This window comes from Cyprinus carpio, chromosome B19, assembly GCF_018340385.1.
Source record: "Cyprinus carpio isolate SPL01 chromosome B19, ASM1834038v1, whole genome shotgun sequence".
NCBI lineage: Eukaryota > Metazoa > Chordata > Actinopteri > Cypriniformes > Cyprinidae > Cyprinus > Cyprinus carpio.
In genome coordinates, this window is record NC_056615.1 from 3,949,867 (window position 1) to 3,965,947 (window position 16,081).

Below are 16,081 nucleotides of genomic sequence, written 5' to 3' on the forward strand. Positions count from 1 at the left end.
CAGGTATGACAAGCTTGAGTTTCGATGCTACCTAAACAATGTGGAGTAGATGAATCATACACCTGATGATTCAGAGACATCCTGGATGTAGAAACGTTTGACAAACACACAAATTACCCTGTATTCCCCTGCAAAAGCCCCCGAGGAGGCTTCATTAAACAAGGGTGGATAGTTGTTAAACTGATACAGCAGCAACAGTACATACACTGTACGCCAATGAGAGTATTATGCTTAATCACGTCTAGACTTATTTGATATTGAACAAATGACAGACGGAGTCAGACTGATTCATAAATGATTGACTAACACAGAACACGATTAAATGACAACCACATAACCATTACTGTGGTCTAAACAGACACTGCCTGCAGGGTTGCGTAAGGTCATGTTGCTGTGGTTTATGGACCGGTGTATGTAGGTTAAGAGTCAAGAAGCGAATGGGTTGTGGTGAAAGTGCTATAAACACTGCTCTGGTCTGTGTAGGTTAGACTGAAAGGCTACCTATGATAAGTGCACATATCAAGAGACAGTGTGACTAGAAATGTCAAAAACACGAGTTACACTCTTAAAAAATAAAGGCTCCAAAGGGGGTTTTCACAGCGATGCAATAAAAGAACCTTTTGGTTCTAAAAAAGAATGTTTTCTGTCATTGTGTAGAGCATTTTAAGAATCCAAAGAACCCTTTTCAATTCTAAATGCAATGGAAATGTTCCACAGGTGTTAAAGGTCAGTGGCAGTAAAGCAGCTTTATTTTTAAGAGTGTAGTATGAAACTAGTCATAATGCAGATGTTGCATATATCATAAAGCCTTTGTAAATAATACACCAGCTGCATGGTGCATTTTATGATAAATTCATAGATAAACACTTCATAAATCACACACACACAAGGTGGATGACGTATTTTAACAACTCTTCTGACACCCTGACTGATTGTTTAAGTATCAATAGGCTTCTTCAGTAAACCATTATTGCACAAAGTGCAAATAACCCCTCCAAAACCATTTTTCCATAACTGCCTGCAGCACTGCTAATCCATTTGATCACAGGCAGTGTGATTCGTAAGTGTTGTTCAAACATGACACTTTCACTGCATTTAACCGTAAGGCAGAAACTTAAAGTCTATGAATCCAAAAGTGTCAGATGCGATACAAAGGATCAGTTTCAAGTGTTTGTTGAACCACATATTCCTCTGCCCTTTCTCCTTAAGCAAATATCACTTTCTGCTCAACAATTTCCTGGTATTCTCTGGCGGTTTTATGGTTTCGATATACGAAGCATGCTGTATTGCAGCATTTACACACTGATTGTGACCTTGTGTCCTATGAATCATCATTTAAATAGTTGTGTTTTGGCATTGTTTCCAGCCTCACCTGTGCCGCAGTATGTATGATGGGAAAAATGTCTTTATTTGCATACTTCAGATGCATTAGAGTAGAATGTGAATGTTAGTGCATTTGATTGAACACAGTGCATTTACTCTGCTGGCATCTTCACTGAAGCCACATGCACAAAATCAGTTTGCATAGAGCTTTTACCAGGTCTCTGAGTAAAACATGCACACTATGTAACATGAAATCTATTGTTTTAACCCATGTTTACCATGCAACAGATTTTATTATTAAGCAAACATAGCAGTCTTACATAAGAAAACATTCTTTCCTAACAAATTACTCTTGCAGCATTAAAATATACATGAAAATAAAGCACTGATTAGATGCTATCCTAGATTTTGCATATGGCAAGTGCATAAGTTGTTTCTGTGGACGTTTAAATAAGCATCCAGGCCCATTTAAAACTCTTCCACATTCATTCTGGCTCAAAGCATTTTGTTTGGTCCAACAAACTTCACACAGCCAAACTTTCACTCAAGTGCCAACATTTGACCAATACATTCTTCATCTCAGCAGTAAAGGAACAGCTCACTATTCAAAAGTCAAAAATTTACAAACGAAAACGTCCTTTGTTTCTTCAGTGCAACAAAGCTGAGTTTTCTGAACAATATTCTGGCCAATCTTTAGGGATACCATTAAAAAGTAGTCTATATTACTTATTCGCTACATCACAAGTCTTCAAAAGCCATAGTGTTTTGTATGTGCTTTGTGAGAGTTTCAATATACTGAAGAGCGGCCAGGATATTCCTCACAAATTCACCACTTGTGTTTTATCAAATAAGGAAAAATATACGATTTTGGAATGGCATGAGAGTTAATAAATGACAGAGAAATATTTCTTGAAAAGGCAGAAATGCATGGAAAGTTAAATCATTATGAAAGAATCAGGCCCATTGTGGCCATATTGCTCCTACAGTATATGTGCATCTGTTGGCAATAAAGAGGTCAGACGGTTTCTCGTTCTTCATTCTCAGCGAGTCATTTGCTGGCTTATATCTTCTGGACAGCAATGTTAAGATGAAAACATGAAACTGATGTATAAATACACCTACCATTTCAGATATGCTAAAAAACTACCCATGAAATCACAATTTTTAGGGGTATACTTCAAAATCACCCACTGACTCCAAGCCAGAGGACATATTCTTCACAAGTATTCATCGTTTATGGATGTGTGGAAATGAAAATGATGCTTGTCTGACGGGACACTTTCACGCTCGTATGCTGCTGGGGAGTAAAGGAGTGTCCGACGTGATCCGCACAGCGGTTTCCTGCAAACTCGGAGAGAACGCTGCAGGGAAAGGAAATAAAAGATTCAAATTAATGTGTGATTTCATCTCACAGGAGTTAAATCATGAGAAACAGAACAGAGCTCATTCTGAAATCCTAGATTTCGGAGGTCACAGATCAAATCTAGATTCCTGAACAATGATTTGTACAAGAGTCCAGTTATGGAAACGTAAAGTAGAGAGAAGACTGAATAGATTAAAGTTCACCAAACCATGTGCTGTTCCCGCTGCTCTGCATATTGTTTTATTCCTGTTTGTTTTATGAATCATAAATCCTTCACAATGTAATGTGGTTCTACAAAGAGACTGTTAGAGGCAGTTATGAACTACACTTCCCTTATGAAAGAAAAAAAGAAGAGCAAGTAATTGTACTTTATGTGCACGTGTAGTGTACTTAAAATCGTAAAAAGTATATTTTCAAAACACTGGACTTGCAGGTAATACAATTTTAACAAAATAAAAGCCCAATTAGTGTACTTGGGTAAACTTATACTTTTAGCTCCACTTTAAAGCACTTTTAAATAATCTTTTACCGTGCTTTAAAGTACATTTATTTTGATGCGTTGACTAAAGCTACGCATGTGAAGTACTTGATTTTAACTGTATCATGTTATTCACTATTACATCAAACGTTAAAATAATTTAAATGCACTAAAAAAAGTGCAACTTCATCACAACATGTAAAAAGGTTTATCAGTGCATTCAGCAGTACATTTCAACCATATTTCAAAGACAACAGAATTATGAAATTACAAATGAAGATAAGTCAAAGGTCAAATGATCACTCTAAGTTCAACTAACTGCACTTAATATACATTAGTATGTTTAATTCATTTGTAAATAACATGCAATTAAGTGTCAGAAAACATTATATTGGTTCACTCGAGTTTAATCATGTAAAGTACATTATTTCTGTTTTTAAAAGTATGTTAAAGTGTATTTGTTTTTCACAAGAGTTGACCCGAACAGAAAACGCATAGCCTGTGAATAAGCTTTCAACTCACTGCATTTGAATCTCATTTCACATGTGAAGAGGATATTTACATAGTCTTAAAAACACAGCAGGAAAACACAGCCAGCTTGTTTTTGGAGGCGACTATGATTACACGATTATGAAGACAGAGAGAGAGAGAGAGAGAAGAAAGCAGTATAAGCGGAAAGACACAAATATTTTAAAATGGTACCTAGAAAGCAAGTGAAAAATCTATGCTCTCAGAACAACATGCTGAACATTATCATACTCTTAACTTCACGTTCCCACAAATGTTTCTATAAAAGGCATAAAGGCAAAAAATCCAGCTGTTGCTTGCCAACATTGTAGAGCATGAAAACAACATCAAGCAAACAGAGCGGGAGGGATAAACCACCGCTGATGAGGAAAAGAGAGACATTCAAATTCAGAGGAGTGTAAGCGATCAGATGGCTGCCAGACAAGAGAGCATTGTTTGTGGCAATGTGGTTGGTTACATCACAAACCCACACACCCCTCGCATTCTTCCAGAGCCGATGCAGCCACTCAACAGCCTTCAATACATGCAGGGAGCGGCGCTCAGCTGATAGCTAACCACATTAGCAAGAGGACTTTGCTTTGTTTTAGGCAAAACAAACTGCGGGTGAATCTCATGAAAGTCCAGGTCATATTTCACCCCAAAATCAAACAACAGAAATAAAAAAATATATTTTGCAGGTAAAAAAAAAAGCATTTTAGAACCATTGTGATTTTTTGCATTGCATTGCAATATTATTTTTATGATATTTTATAAGAATTCTCACTATCGTTAATTCTCATTCACATTACTGTAATGTGAAATTATATTTTGTAATGTACATTACCGTTCAAATGTTTGGGCTCTGTACGATACATTAATGCTTTTGAAAGAAGACCCTTATGCATTTATCCGATCAAGAATAGAGTAAACAGTAATAGTGCTTATTATTATTAAAATGTAAAAAATGTTTCTTGAACAGAACAGATGTGTATTACTGAAATACAAATATTCAAATCGCATTCATACATCATGAGAATTTTAACTGTCATTAAAATAGTTTTGGGGGTGAAATGCATCCTATACATGTTTTCATATTGCCATAATCAATCACAGTTTTGTGTTTTAAGTAAAAACAAATGTCTCATAAAATCAAATACTTTACTTACACCGGCTACTGTTGTTGCGTAACTTCCTGGCTTCAATGTCATCTGACCTCTCCATTGAAATCTGCAACTCTAAAGACAGAACAAATGGTTTATTTACTTATCCAGATGTGACTATATGCAACACATGGCATGCAGTGATTTCCAGGTGCATTCAGGACACTAATATAGATAAACAGTGTTACTGACTCAATCTTGCTTTCTAAAAACAGCTGCCAACAAGAACTATGACACACTGAAAGTTCAGAGCGTGACAGCATCTGAAACCATTCACTTTTAAAGGTATATAAGAAAAAAAAAGCCCTTTTGTGTTCCACTAAAGTTAGGAGAGAAATGTGTGTAAATGATACCGAAAGTTTAATGTTCGCTAAGGGCCAGTTTCTGTTTCACTCTAGCTTCAAGCATTCTTTTTGGCCTTTTATGCCTTTCTTATTTAGACAGGACAGTAGAGTGACGACAGGAGAGCAGTGGGTGGAGAGAGGGGAGCAGGATCGGCAAAGGACCTCGAGGCGGGAATCGAACTCGGGTCACCATGAACACAGCTGCACTGTATGTCGAGGTACTAACCACGAGGCTAGTGGCTCCGACAAGCATTCTTTTCTTAATCAACACTTGAATGTTGGTAGGTTCAAGCTATCTCACGACCAATTCGTGGATAATTCATACGAATTTGTACGACCTCACATGTACAATTTTGTATGATTTGTCTAGACCCCAGTGGCAGGTAGGTTTAGGGGCGGGGTAAGGTGTAGGTCATTCGTACATATTCATAAGAATAGTGCAACTTGTAAAATACGTACAATTTAGAAATCGTATGAATTTGTGTGAGTGAGGATGTACAAATTCGTATGAATTAGCCAAAATATGTACAAAATGCTGTGAGATTGGGTTGGTAGGTTTCATTAAAAAAAAAAAAAAAAAAAACATTTTGAGCATAACATTTTTTATCAAATACTCCATCTGGATCATATTTGGTATGAAGATCAAAGCACAGATGCAGTAGATCGCTTCCATGAGCACCCCAAAGCTTGTCCAGTCCTTTGCCACTTCTTGGCTCGACATTTCACTCGGTAACATTAGCCAGTTTCCATTTATATGCGATTAGTGTTGATTATCGCATTATTTTTCATATGCATAAATGCGATCTCTCGTTTCTGCAGCTTCCTCGCCGGTGCCTTTGATCGAGTGATTCTAGACTCATTCAGGAGATCCGTAACAGCACCCCGAGCGTATAACAGAGAGAATGCAGAAACCCGGAAAATTCCATGTTTGGCAGGGAAAGAGTTAATTATCATTTTTATATCAGTAAGTCTAGAGCATAATGTCAGCAGATGTGTTAATAGATTTGAGCAATACTCAGTATGAAATAAATGTATTTTATGTATATTACTTTATTAGAGCTGTGACGATAAATCGATGCAGAATCGATTCGTGGATCAATTCTGAGATCTTCCAAATGCATCGCGATTCTCTCCGGAGTCGATTCTGAGCTTAGTTTTTAACAGCAGATTGCACTCTGATCTAGTTTTTAACCACACACTCAAACGCTGAAGAGCTTGCTAGTCATGTAATTTCACAGTGAACGTGATTTTATATCAAGATTATATATCAAGATCAAGATGGCGGCGCGAACACATCGCGAGGCTCAGCGTCTTACCAGATTTCGGATAATAGTGTTAATTTACCTGGTTATTTCATTCGTGTTCGCGCGATTCAGTTATGCGAACTACAGCTATAGTAAACAGTCACTTTTGGACATCAACAAACGGTGTTCCAACGTAGTTTTAGACCATCCTTTCGACTTCAGCGAACTCCCGCCGGAGCTACTGAGATCACCGCGGACAAGCGGATCACTCGCACCGACCGGAAGTGCTCGGCGTCGGCGTCGAGACCGTAAACAAAGACGGGGAATGCGTGGAGGGCTGCGTGCTAAGCTAAGGCTAAATCCACATCGACCAGCTCTCTGCCCAGCATCTTCCTTGCCAATGTACGGTCTCTGATGAACAAGATGGACGAATTAAAGATCTGGACCCTCACACAGAAATGGCTTATGGACTGTAATGTTATGTTTTTCACTGAAAACATGGCTCTGCAACGATGTCCCAAACAGCGTGATGCATATGGATGGACGCTCTTTCTTCAGGGCTGACAGAGTAGCAGAAACCTCTGGTAAAAAACAAGGGTGGTGGAGTATGCATTTATGTAAACAAATCATGGTGCACAGACTCTGTCATTGTTGATACCTACTGCTCTGCTGATCTGGAGTTCCTGATTATCAAGTGCAGGCCATTCTATCTACCACGTGAGTTTACTTGCATTATTGCTGCTGCAGTTTATGTACCTCGGATGCTAATGCTAACGTGGCTATGAAAGAACTTTGTGCTGCTATTAGCAAGTTACAAACCCTGCACCCGGATGGAGCCTATTATTGTTGCTGGGGACTTTAATCACTGCACTTTAAGATCTGTTCTCCCTAAATTTCACCAAAATGTCTCCTGCACTACAAGGGGACATAAAAACATTGGACCACGTTTATACTAATGTGACTGATGCCTACAAAGTCACACCCCTCCCCCACCTGGGTCAGTCTGACCACCTCTCTTTGTTCCTGCTCCCCATGTACACCCCAGTCATCAAATGTGTGAAACCTACAAAAAGGACTGTTAAAATCTGGCTGGAAGGTGCTGACTCCACTCTTCAACATCAATTCCAGCACACAGACTGGAGTGAGTTTGCTGCCCAGGCCACCACAGACTCTCAAATTAACATTGACATTTACACCAACTCTGTCTTGGAGCACATCAACAGATGTGTGGGCAGAGTGACCACACACAAAAAAATAAAAATTTTCCCCAATCAGAAGCCCTGGATGAACAGAGAGGTTCGCCTCCTGCTCAGAGCAAGAGATGCAGCCTTCAGGTCTGGAGACCGGGAGGCTTACAGCTCAGCCAGAGCCAACCTGAGGAAGGGTATCTGCCAGGCCAAACTCGCACATAAACAGAGGATTGAAGAACACTTCAATTCTTCAGACCCCCGGCGTATGTGGCAAGGCTTACAATCTATCACAGACTACAAACCACCTAACACTGTGCCCCCCTCCAGCACTGCCTCCCTCCCTGACGAGCTCAATCACTTTTATGCTCGTTTTGATAAAAAAATAATAAGGAGATCTCACTCAAAGCTGAGCATCAATCCAGTGAACTGCCCCTCACACTCTCCACCTCAGCTGTTTACTCCACTCTGTGTAAGATGAATGCACGGAAGGCAGCTGGCTCTGACGGAATACCTGGTCGTGTGCTTAAAGCCTGTGCGGAGCAGCTGGCTGAGGTCTTCACGGACATTTTCAATCTGTCCCTGGCCCAAACAACTGTCCCCCACTATCTTCAAAACCTCCACCATCGTACCAGTACCGACAACACTCCACTGCCTCGGTACCTAACGACTTCCGTCCCGTTGCACTCACCCCCATCATTGCCAAGTGCTTTGAAAGGCTGATTGCATCCCACTTAAAATCCTGTCTCCCTGCTACACTAGACCCATTTCAATTTGCTTATCGCTGCAATAGATCAACAGAGGACGCCATCTCAACGGCACTTCACTCTGCCCTCACCCACCTGGACAGTCAAAAACACACATGTGAGAATGCTGTTCATTGATTTCAGTTCTGCATTTAATACTGTAATCCCTCCCAAGCTGATCTCCAAGCTCAGCCAGCTTGGAATCAGCACATCCATCTGCAACTGGATTTCTGACTTTTTGACTAACAGACCTCAGTCTGTTAAATTAGATAAATCTCTCCTCCTCCATCATCACCCTGAACACCGGCGTGCCACAGGGCTGCGTACTGAGCCCTCTCCTGTACTCCCTATTCACCCATGACTGCGTTCCTGTTTATGGCTCCAACACCATAATCAAATTTGCAGATGACACCACGGTGGTAGGTCTGATCAAGGACGACGATGAGTCAGCCTACAGGGATGAGGTGCAGCACCTAGCTGTGTGGTGTGCCACCAACAATCTGGAACTAAACACCCAGAAGACAAAGGAGATCATTGTGGACTTCAGGCGGACTAGGAGTCATGCACACACACCCATCTACATCAACGGAGCTGTAGTGGAGCGTGTGTCAAGTTTCAAGTTCCTTGGCATCCACATCTCTGATGACCTCACCTGGTCCCATAACACCTCCACCCTGGTCAAAAAGGCACAGCAGCGCCTTTACTTCTTATGTAGCCTTAAGAAAGTTCACCTGAGTCCCATGATCCTTGTTGAATTCTACCGCTGTACCATTGAGAGCATACTCACAAAACTGCATCTCAGTATGGTACGGCAATTGCTCCGCATCTGACTGCAAAGCACTCCAGCCAGTGGTGAAAACTGCTCAACGGATCACCGGCACCCAGTTAACTTCCATTGAGAACATCTATCAGAAGCGCTGTCTGGGCAGGGCAAGAAACATCATCAAGGATGCCTCTCACCCTAACCATGGAATTTTTCACTCTCCTTCCATCCGGCAGACGTTACAGGAGCCTACGCTCTCGGACTAGCAGGCTCAGGAAGAGCTTCTTCCCGAGGCCGTGACCCTTCTGAACGCCACACCAACAATCTAACCGGCACCTGCCGTATTACTTTATTACTGCACTGGTCAAAGTACTTTACATACATGTAATTGCACTACTCATATTTTGCTGCACACTGTTCTAGTTATCGCACTGTAAACTAGTTGTTACTGTACAAAGCACAGTAAACTATTCTATAAAAATATAATTGCACTACTGTTTTTGCATAGAATTCATTTTAACAATACTTTTTCACACTCATCCAACTGTATTTATTACCACTGTTCTCACGATGCTGCTGTTCATAATGTGTATATATAATCCTACATTGCTCTGTTCATAATGTACATGCAATCCTACACTGCATTCCTATTTATATTCTGTATATACTCTGCTCAATACTTTATATAGCAACCCCACTGTACATTCTGTAAAATCATAGCTTCACTTATTTTGCACTTTTATGTATATAAAACACTATATTCTTGCACTTCTGGTTAGATGCTAACTGCATTTCATTAGCTCTGTACTTGTACTCTGCATAATGACAATAAAGTTGAATCTAATCTAATCTAATCTAATTTTACCAAGAGCAACATGTTCCTGGGTCAACATTCAAATTAACCAATCAGAACTGAGGGATAAGTTAACAGGAAATATCAATTTAACCTTACAACCAGTTACATGCTTCTACATTATTGTTGTTCAATCATCATTTCCCTCTGATTTTAGGGATAAATTATGGGTGGGGTTAGGTTTAGGGGTAGGAATAGGGTTAGGTCTACATTTTTGAAGAATAATGTTGATCTGCTGTTCAAAACTAAGCTTCGACTCGAGAAAGAATCGCGATGCATTCAGAAAATCTCAGTCATTTCTTGATTCGCGATGCATCGATTTATTTTCCAAGCCCTGTTTTTCACTAGAGTAGATCGTGAGGAAAAGACAGAAACGTGGTTGCCACTCACTTCCATCGCTCATGGAGTTGAAGCTGCTCTTCTGGCTGTTCCTCTTGCTGTTCCAGGTGTCATTGCCGCTGTCCCGCTGCAGCTCCTGGGGCCTGACCTGTGGCTTCTTCTTACTCTTGCGTGTGCTGATGCGGATGATCTCTCGCACCAGCCTGCACTCGGCCTCCTGCTCCTCCATGTTGTGCTCCTCCACGATATCCGAGATCAGCTGACTGATCTCCCGGGAACGCCGCAGGAACATGGAGTCCGTGGTGCACTTGGCCAGCTCGTTGATCTCAAACTCAGAGAAGACCTCCATGAGCTTCTGGGTGATGAGTTTGTCCACGTCTTCCATCCCGCTGCCGTTGATTAAGTCATCCTCCGGTAAGCTACTGAAGTAAATCGGACTGTCCATCTCCAGTTTGGAAGTGGAAAACGACATGTGATCTATATCTTCTTCAATGACGGACGTGTCCACTTTGACGCCACCAATGCAGATGTCGGAATAGAAGCCGTTCTCAGCCTGTGGAGGACTTGACTGGATCTCCACCGGCGCTTTGGGAGCTGAGCTTTCGCTCGAAACGAGACAGGGCAAGCGCCGGCACACGCGGTACAGTCCACAAGTCAAAACGCTACAAAAGAGCTTCCTGCAGCTACTCACAGAAGCGCACGGTCCGCACATATACGTCCCAGAGACGGGCTCTTCTTTGACGGGGAGAAAGCTTACGGTCTCCGGCCCAGTCATATTGCCGTTGGCATCCTTGTTGACTTTGTGCCTCACTCCGAAGTGCTGGATCTTAATCTCCACGGGGTCGACGGAGCGCTCTCGGTATGGCCCTTCATCAGTGGGACCACTGGTCCAGGACGGGGTGCTCTCCATAGGGACAACACTCGGCCCAGACCCTCCTCTGGTGGCTGTTTCTACTGTTCCCTGACGCTGGACTGAGGCCTCAGGGTCTGTTAAAGACAAAGAGACATAATAGGAGAAAACTGGGAGGAGATGAAGGTTTTGCCTTTCACTTGTAAGCAGCCTCGGTAACAAAACTGCAGCGAGTTGTCCCAAATTTCCCTAGATGCAGCAAACCAACCAGTTTAGGAGCTGTTTTGTGTTTGCTTTCTTGCCTGTCGTCATTGTTAATATGATAGTGAAAGTAAAACTTTCACCTCAATAAAAGATTGTCAACTAAAGCCTTATAAAAAGGAAATAACTTGCGTACAGTAAAAAAAAAAAAACTACACATTTTAAAAATACAATACGTTTAGGCTTTTATCCAAAGTGACTTATAAATGAGGACAATGGAAGCAATCAAAATCAACAAAAGAGCGATATGCAAGTCTTATGACAAGTCTCGGTTAGCCTAATGCAACACGCATACCAAGGTTTTGAGGACAATATAATTCTGGGAAACTCCACACATCACTCTGAACAGTATAAATCTGTCACAATTAGTTATTTTAAATATTTATATTAAGATTTTCAAAATCTAACAATCAATAAATAACAGATTATATTTTAGATTGTATATCAGAGACACGTATTTATTATTATTATTATTATTATTATTTACACTTACGCAATTTGAAAAAAAAAAAAAAAACACACACCATCAAGGAAATAGTTGATTAGTGTTTTGCATTTCGAAATATTGAGTATGTTTTTCGACACTTCTGGAACCATTAAAAGCTGTCTTTACTAGGTTTGAAGACATTCAATAAACATTTTAGACATATCTATTTTAAGGCCGCTTCTGATTATTTACAAACTCGGAAAAGCTACAAAGTTCACACTGTCCCCAAAAAACATACCGCGGTTTTGCCGCAAAAAAAAAAAAAAAAAAAAAAAAAAAAAAAAAAAAAAAAAAAGGCAGTCAAATCACAGCCATGCGGCTTTTAGAAACAGACCAACTAGTGAACTAGTTTACCACAGCGGAAAACATTTAAAATAAGCCAGACGATCATAAGGAGCAACGTTAATAAAGAAAGAACAAAGTTTGTCATTGTTGGACTCTACTCACACCATATGGGGGAAATGTCGCAGTCTGACGAGTTTCTGCCGGAAGTCCGGAGAGCACAAAAAGGTCGATCGACCTCGATTTGACTTATCAGTCCACAAATATTCCTTCGGTGCTCAATAAACTACCTTTAAATTGAATTACAAAGAGCGAGCAGTGAAGGGAAAGGATCGGACCTGCACGCTCGTGGCTCCCGCTTATATGAACGCACGCAGGTACACCTACCTGAACCAACAGGTACATCAGCTCAGGACATGGACACGGGTGACGTCACGCGCAAACAGCAAGTCCAGCCACCTTTCATGGACGGTCAGTCACATCAGCTGACGTTTGCAACCAAAGCCATACGTAAATGAAAAGCTTTTTTTTTTTTTTTTTTTTTTTTGCCGGGTAGCATAGTTTATCTACATTTTAATATGATGCATGGACAGTGAACCTAGTAGCGAGATGTTCAACCAACAGATGGCGTCATTGTTCCTCAGACACCATGGAGGTTTCTAACAGTGAATTACAGTTTTTGCCTATTGCTTACACACGTTTTGCTAAATTTGGCTCATTGTGTCAAAACTCTACATACAAGCAAATAAGACCCAACACTGGTAAATAAACCATTCACATCTGTCAAATTGAAACTCTGCTATCAAAACCTAACAATCCTCTGTCAAAATGTCACTCTGATGACAAAATGATACCCACTTGCATCATATGAATACACTTTCAGATCAGCAGCAACACACTAGTCTACTATATATATAAAACTGCAGTGTTTTGTTTTCAATGTTTTTATTCAGTTCCACAGAGGGCATGTTTTCACAACCAGAAAATGAAATACTGATTTCAAAATCATTACATTAGTATATATTTTACAGTACAGGAAATTCAGTTAAATCAAAAACAAAACAATACACTACTGTAAACACAGAAAAACACAGTTGTGCGCAAGTGGGCTTATGGATCCTGCCGTCTGTTGGGGTCTGGCCACAGGATCTTATCAACATCACAAGCAATGTCTTCTCTCGCTAAGCATCGGGGAAAATATTCAAAGTGATCATGGTTGGTGAACTAGGTCTGGACCAGAGCAGCCCGATGGAAACTAACATTATCCCAGACAACAAACCTGGGCTGCTCTGGTCCATGTCCAACTGCATCATGAAGTGCATCTAGACATGTGATGTGTTGCGCATTATAGGGACCTGGTTTGGCATGATGGTGCAGTAGGCCTCGAAGACTTATGGCAGCACACAATGTGATATTTCCCCCGCACTGCCCCGGGACGTACAAAATTGCCCTTTGGCCAATTATATTACGTCCCCGTCGTCTGTTTTTGCTAAGGTTGAATCCAGCCTCGTCAATGTAAATACATTCATGCGGCTGGGCAGCTCCATCCATGTCCAAGATTCTCTGTAACAAAAAATACATATTGTGGATGGCTTTACTCAAAGCACTCACTTACACTACTACATATACAGAACCGACCCACCCCACCACACAGGTACCGGTGTAGCTTTCTGAATGCATCTATGTGGTACTAATCCAGTGGTACATATCCATCTGTTCCTGGACTGCATCCATTCTTTACTGTAAATTTAAAGGACTGAAACACTTACCTGTACATATTCATGTCGAAGTTCTTTGACCCTGACACTGTTCCTCTCAGATGGGACCCTGTACAATTGCTTCATGGTCATGTTGTGCTTTACCAAGATGCGTCTGATAGTTGTAATCCTTACTCGATTTATGTTTGAATACTTGCCTATCTGCAAGTATTTGTTGCTGTAGCTGGTGGAGACGGATTGCATTGTTTGCTCTGACTAGGTTCACTATGAAAAGTTCCTGCTGTTAGGTGAACAGGCGTTGGCGTCCCCCTCAGTAGGTCTTCTAGCCATACTGTAGAAAAATGCAACAACAAATTGTTCTTGTTTGCTTTTTTACAGTACTGTGTATACTGAACTTTACTGTATTTACCATACACAGTACTGAAACATCTCAACATGTTATCACGGTATGTTTCACAAAACTACCACTTTTGTTGGAAAAGGAGCATTAACCACCCTGGAATACAATGATGTGATACAGTAATGTGAAATGGTACAGTACTGTAAATACTCTAGATACAGTCTGAGTAGAGTAGAGAGTTGAAAACATACCTGTTTTCCAGTCGGAATGTCCTTATTATGGATGAAACTGTGAAACGGCTTAGATTAGGATGGACTCTCTGCCCAGCTTACCTCATAGTCAGGCCATGGCTTATGACATGGTCCACCAAAGTTGCTCTCATGTCATCCGAAATAATGGTCCTTGCGTGGCCTCTTCCCCACATCCTCCTCTTCCTCTAGCTCTCCCTGCCTCCATGCTTGCAAAGTTCTCAAAATGGCTTAACTGAGACCTTTGTAGCTGGCTGATTGGTGTTCAGTTTTGTAAGTAAGTGTTTCCAGGTGTGTGTCAACGTCTTTCAATTAACCAATGTGTGTTGTATTTTGAATAGATGTGTTTTCCCAACGGTACCCTGAGATTTCATTTTTGAACTAAGTGTCTTATATATGAAATAGTGTGTAGTGTCTAGGAGCAAGTTTGTTGCAGAAAGGAGCAAGTGTGTTATAGAATTACAACTAAAGTGCAAATCAGCGCTTTTGTTTAAGGTATGGTTACACTTTATGGTTACACTTAAAGGTATAGTAACAACAACTTCAAGTTATGTTACTTTGGTTTAAGCATGTGTCTATAGTGTTCAATCAACGGGCAAAAACTGTAACTTCTCACCCCCACACACACAAAACTGCTGCTGTTTATTATGCAATAGTGATTAAACATTAATACTGGTGTTAATATTTCTGCAATACTGAAACTGGTATTGAGACTTTGGTTTCAAATGCCACTGACTGCACTGAAATAGTTGGCAGCTCCTACATGAAGTACTGTGCAGCACACAACCAGAGGAGTAGTGATACAATTTGTTTTCTAGTTGGGTTCAAATTTTTGAAGGGGCCCCCGACAGCTGACCATTTGAACAATCAGAAATGTCATTATTAATATAACATGGAGCAATATATCTGCATCCCCCCTAGGAGGACCCCTCTCGCGTCACGCTGGATGTGCTTGCCGCCGTTTTCAAACTGGCACAGCGCTTAATCGTACATTTGCTAATTTAAACACGAAGAGGACTTATCCTTCAGGCATCCAGAAGCGGAAAAAAGCAAGAAAAGGAGGAAAAGAGGAAACATGCCAGCGGTGAATGATGGAGATAAGATTGACTAAAGGATAATTATGACAAACAGATGTTTTCGTTGTTAATTCCAGCTTATTTTCGTTTAATTATTAAAGCTAAATTTCACATACCGCTAAAATATCTTAAGTCTGACGGACATAATGACTGCTTACAAACATTGGACAGACCGAAGATTACTGCTTCATCAGAGAGAATCGCAGTAGCAGAATACAGGTCTAACTATTAATGTTTTCAATAACAACAACAACAACAACAACAACAACAATAATAATAATATAGGTCAAGCTACAGCTGATCAGCCTTCTAGCTAGTTTAAAATGTTTTTGTTTTACTTGCCCGACTGGACAAATAGCCTGGTAAAAACATAAGTGACCAAAAAAACAAAAAAGCCTACAAATAAATAAACAACAAGCAAAGCATCGAAACGCGACGATACTTCTTATTTTATTAGTCTACATTCAGAATGCTTGAATCTGATTGGCTGATGAACGTTCTGAGGCGTGCAA

General features: G+C 40.6%; 1 protein-coding gene across 2 annotated transcripts; it reads right to left on the bottom strand.

Annotated features, from left to right (window-relative positions):
• Nucleotides 1–1,296: 1,296 nt before the first annotated feature.
• On the bottom strand, nucleotides 1,297–12,704 carry kdf1b (keratinocyte differentiation factor 1b). 2 transcript variants are annotated; one of them, XM_042745221.1, is made up of 4 exons: nucleotides 12,575–12,704; nucleotides 10,359–11,294; nucleotides 4,838–4,906; nucleotides 1,297–2,684 (listed from the first exon to the last, which is right to left on the bottom strand). In XM_042745221.1, exons 2-4 carry the CDS (start codon nucleotides 11,215–11,217, stop codon nucleotides 2,605–2,607), a joined length of 1,008 nt encoding a protein of 335 aa, XP_042601155.1. In that variant the 5' UTR covers nucleotides 11,218–11,294; nucleotides 12,575–12,704; the 3' UTR covers nucleotides 1,297–2,604. The 2 variants fall into 2 exon arrangements, with proteins under 2 accessions (XP_042601155.1, XP_042601154.1); XM_042745220.1 differs by lacking the exon at nucleotides 12,575–12,704 and adding an exon at nucleotides 12,353–12,567 and having other exon boundaries at nucleotides 1,301–2,684.
• Nucleotides 12,705–16,081: the final 3,377 nt, after the last annotated feature.

Bases quoted from the DNA above. Each gene is read 5' to 3' on its own strand.
- kdf1b (XM_042745221.1), bottom strand. From the start codon at position 11,217: ATGGAGAGCACCCCGTCCTGGACCAGTGGTCCCACTGATGAAGGGCCA. The intron at 4,907-10,358 runs GTGAGTGGCAAC...TTCTGTCTTTAG, and splicing joins CAACTCCATGAGCGATGGAA to AGTTGCAGATTTCAATGGAG. The intron at 2,685-4,837 runs GTAAGTAAAGTA...CTTTCCCTGCAG, and splicing joins ACGCAACAACAGTAGCCGGT to CGTTCTCTCCGAGTTTGCAG.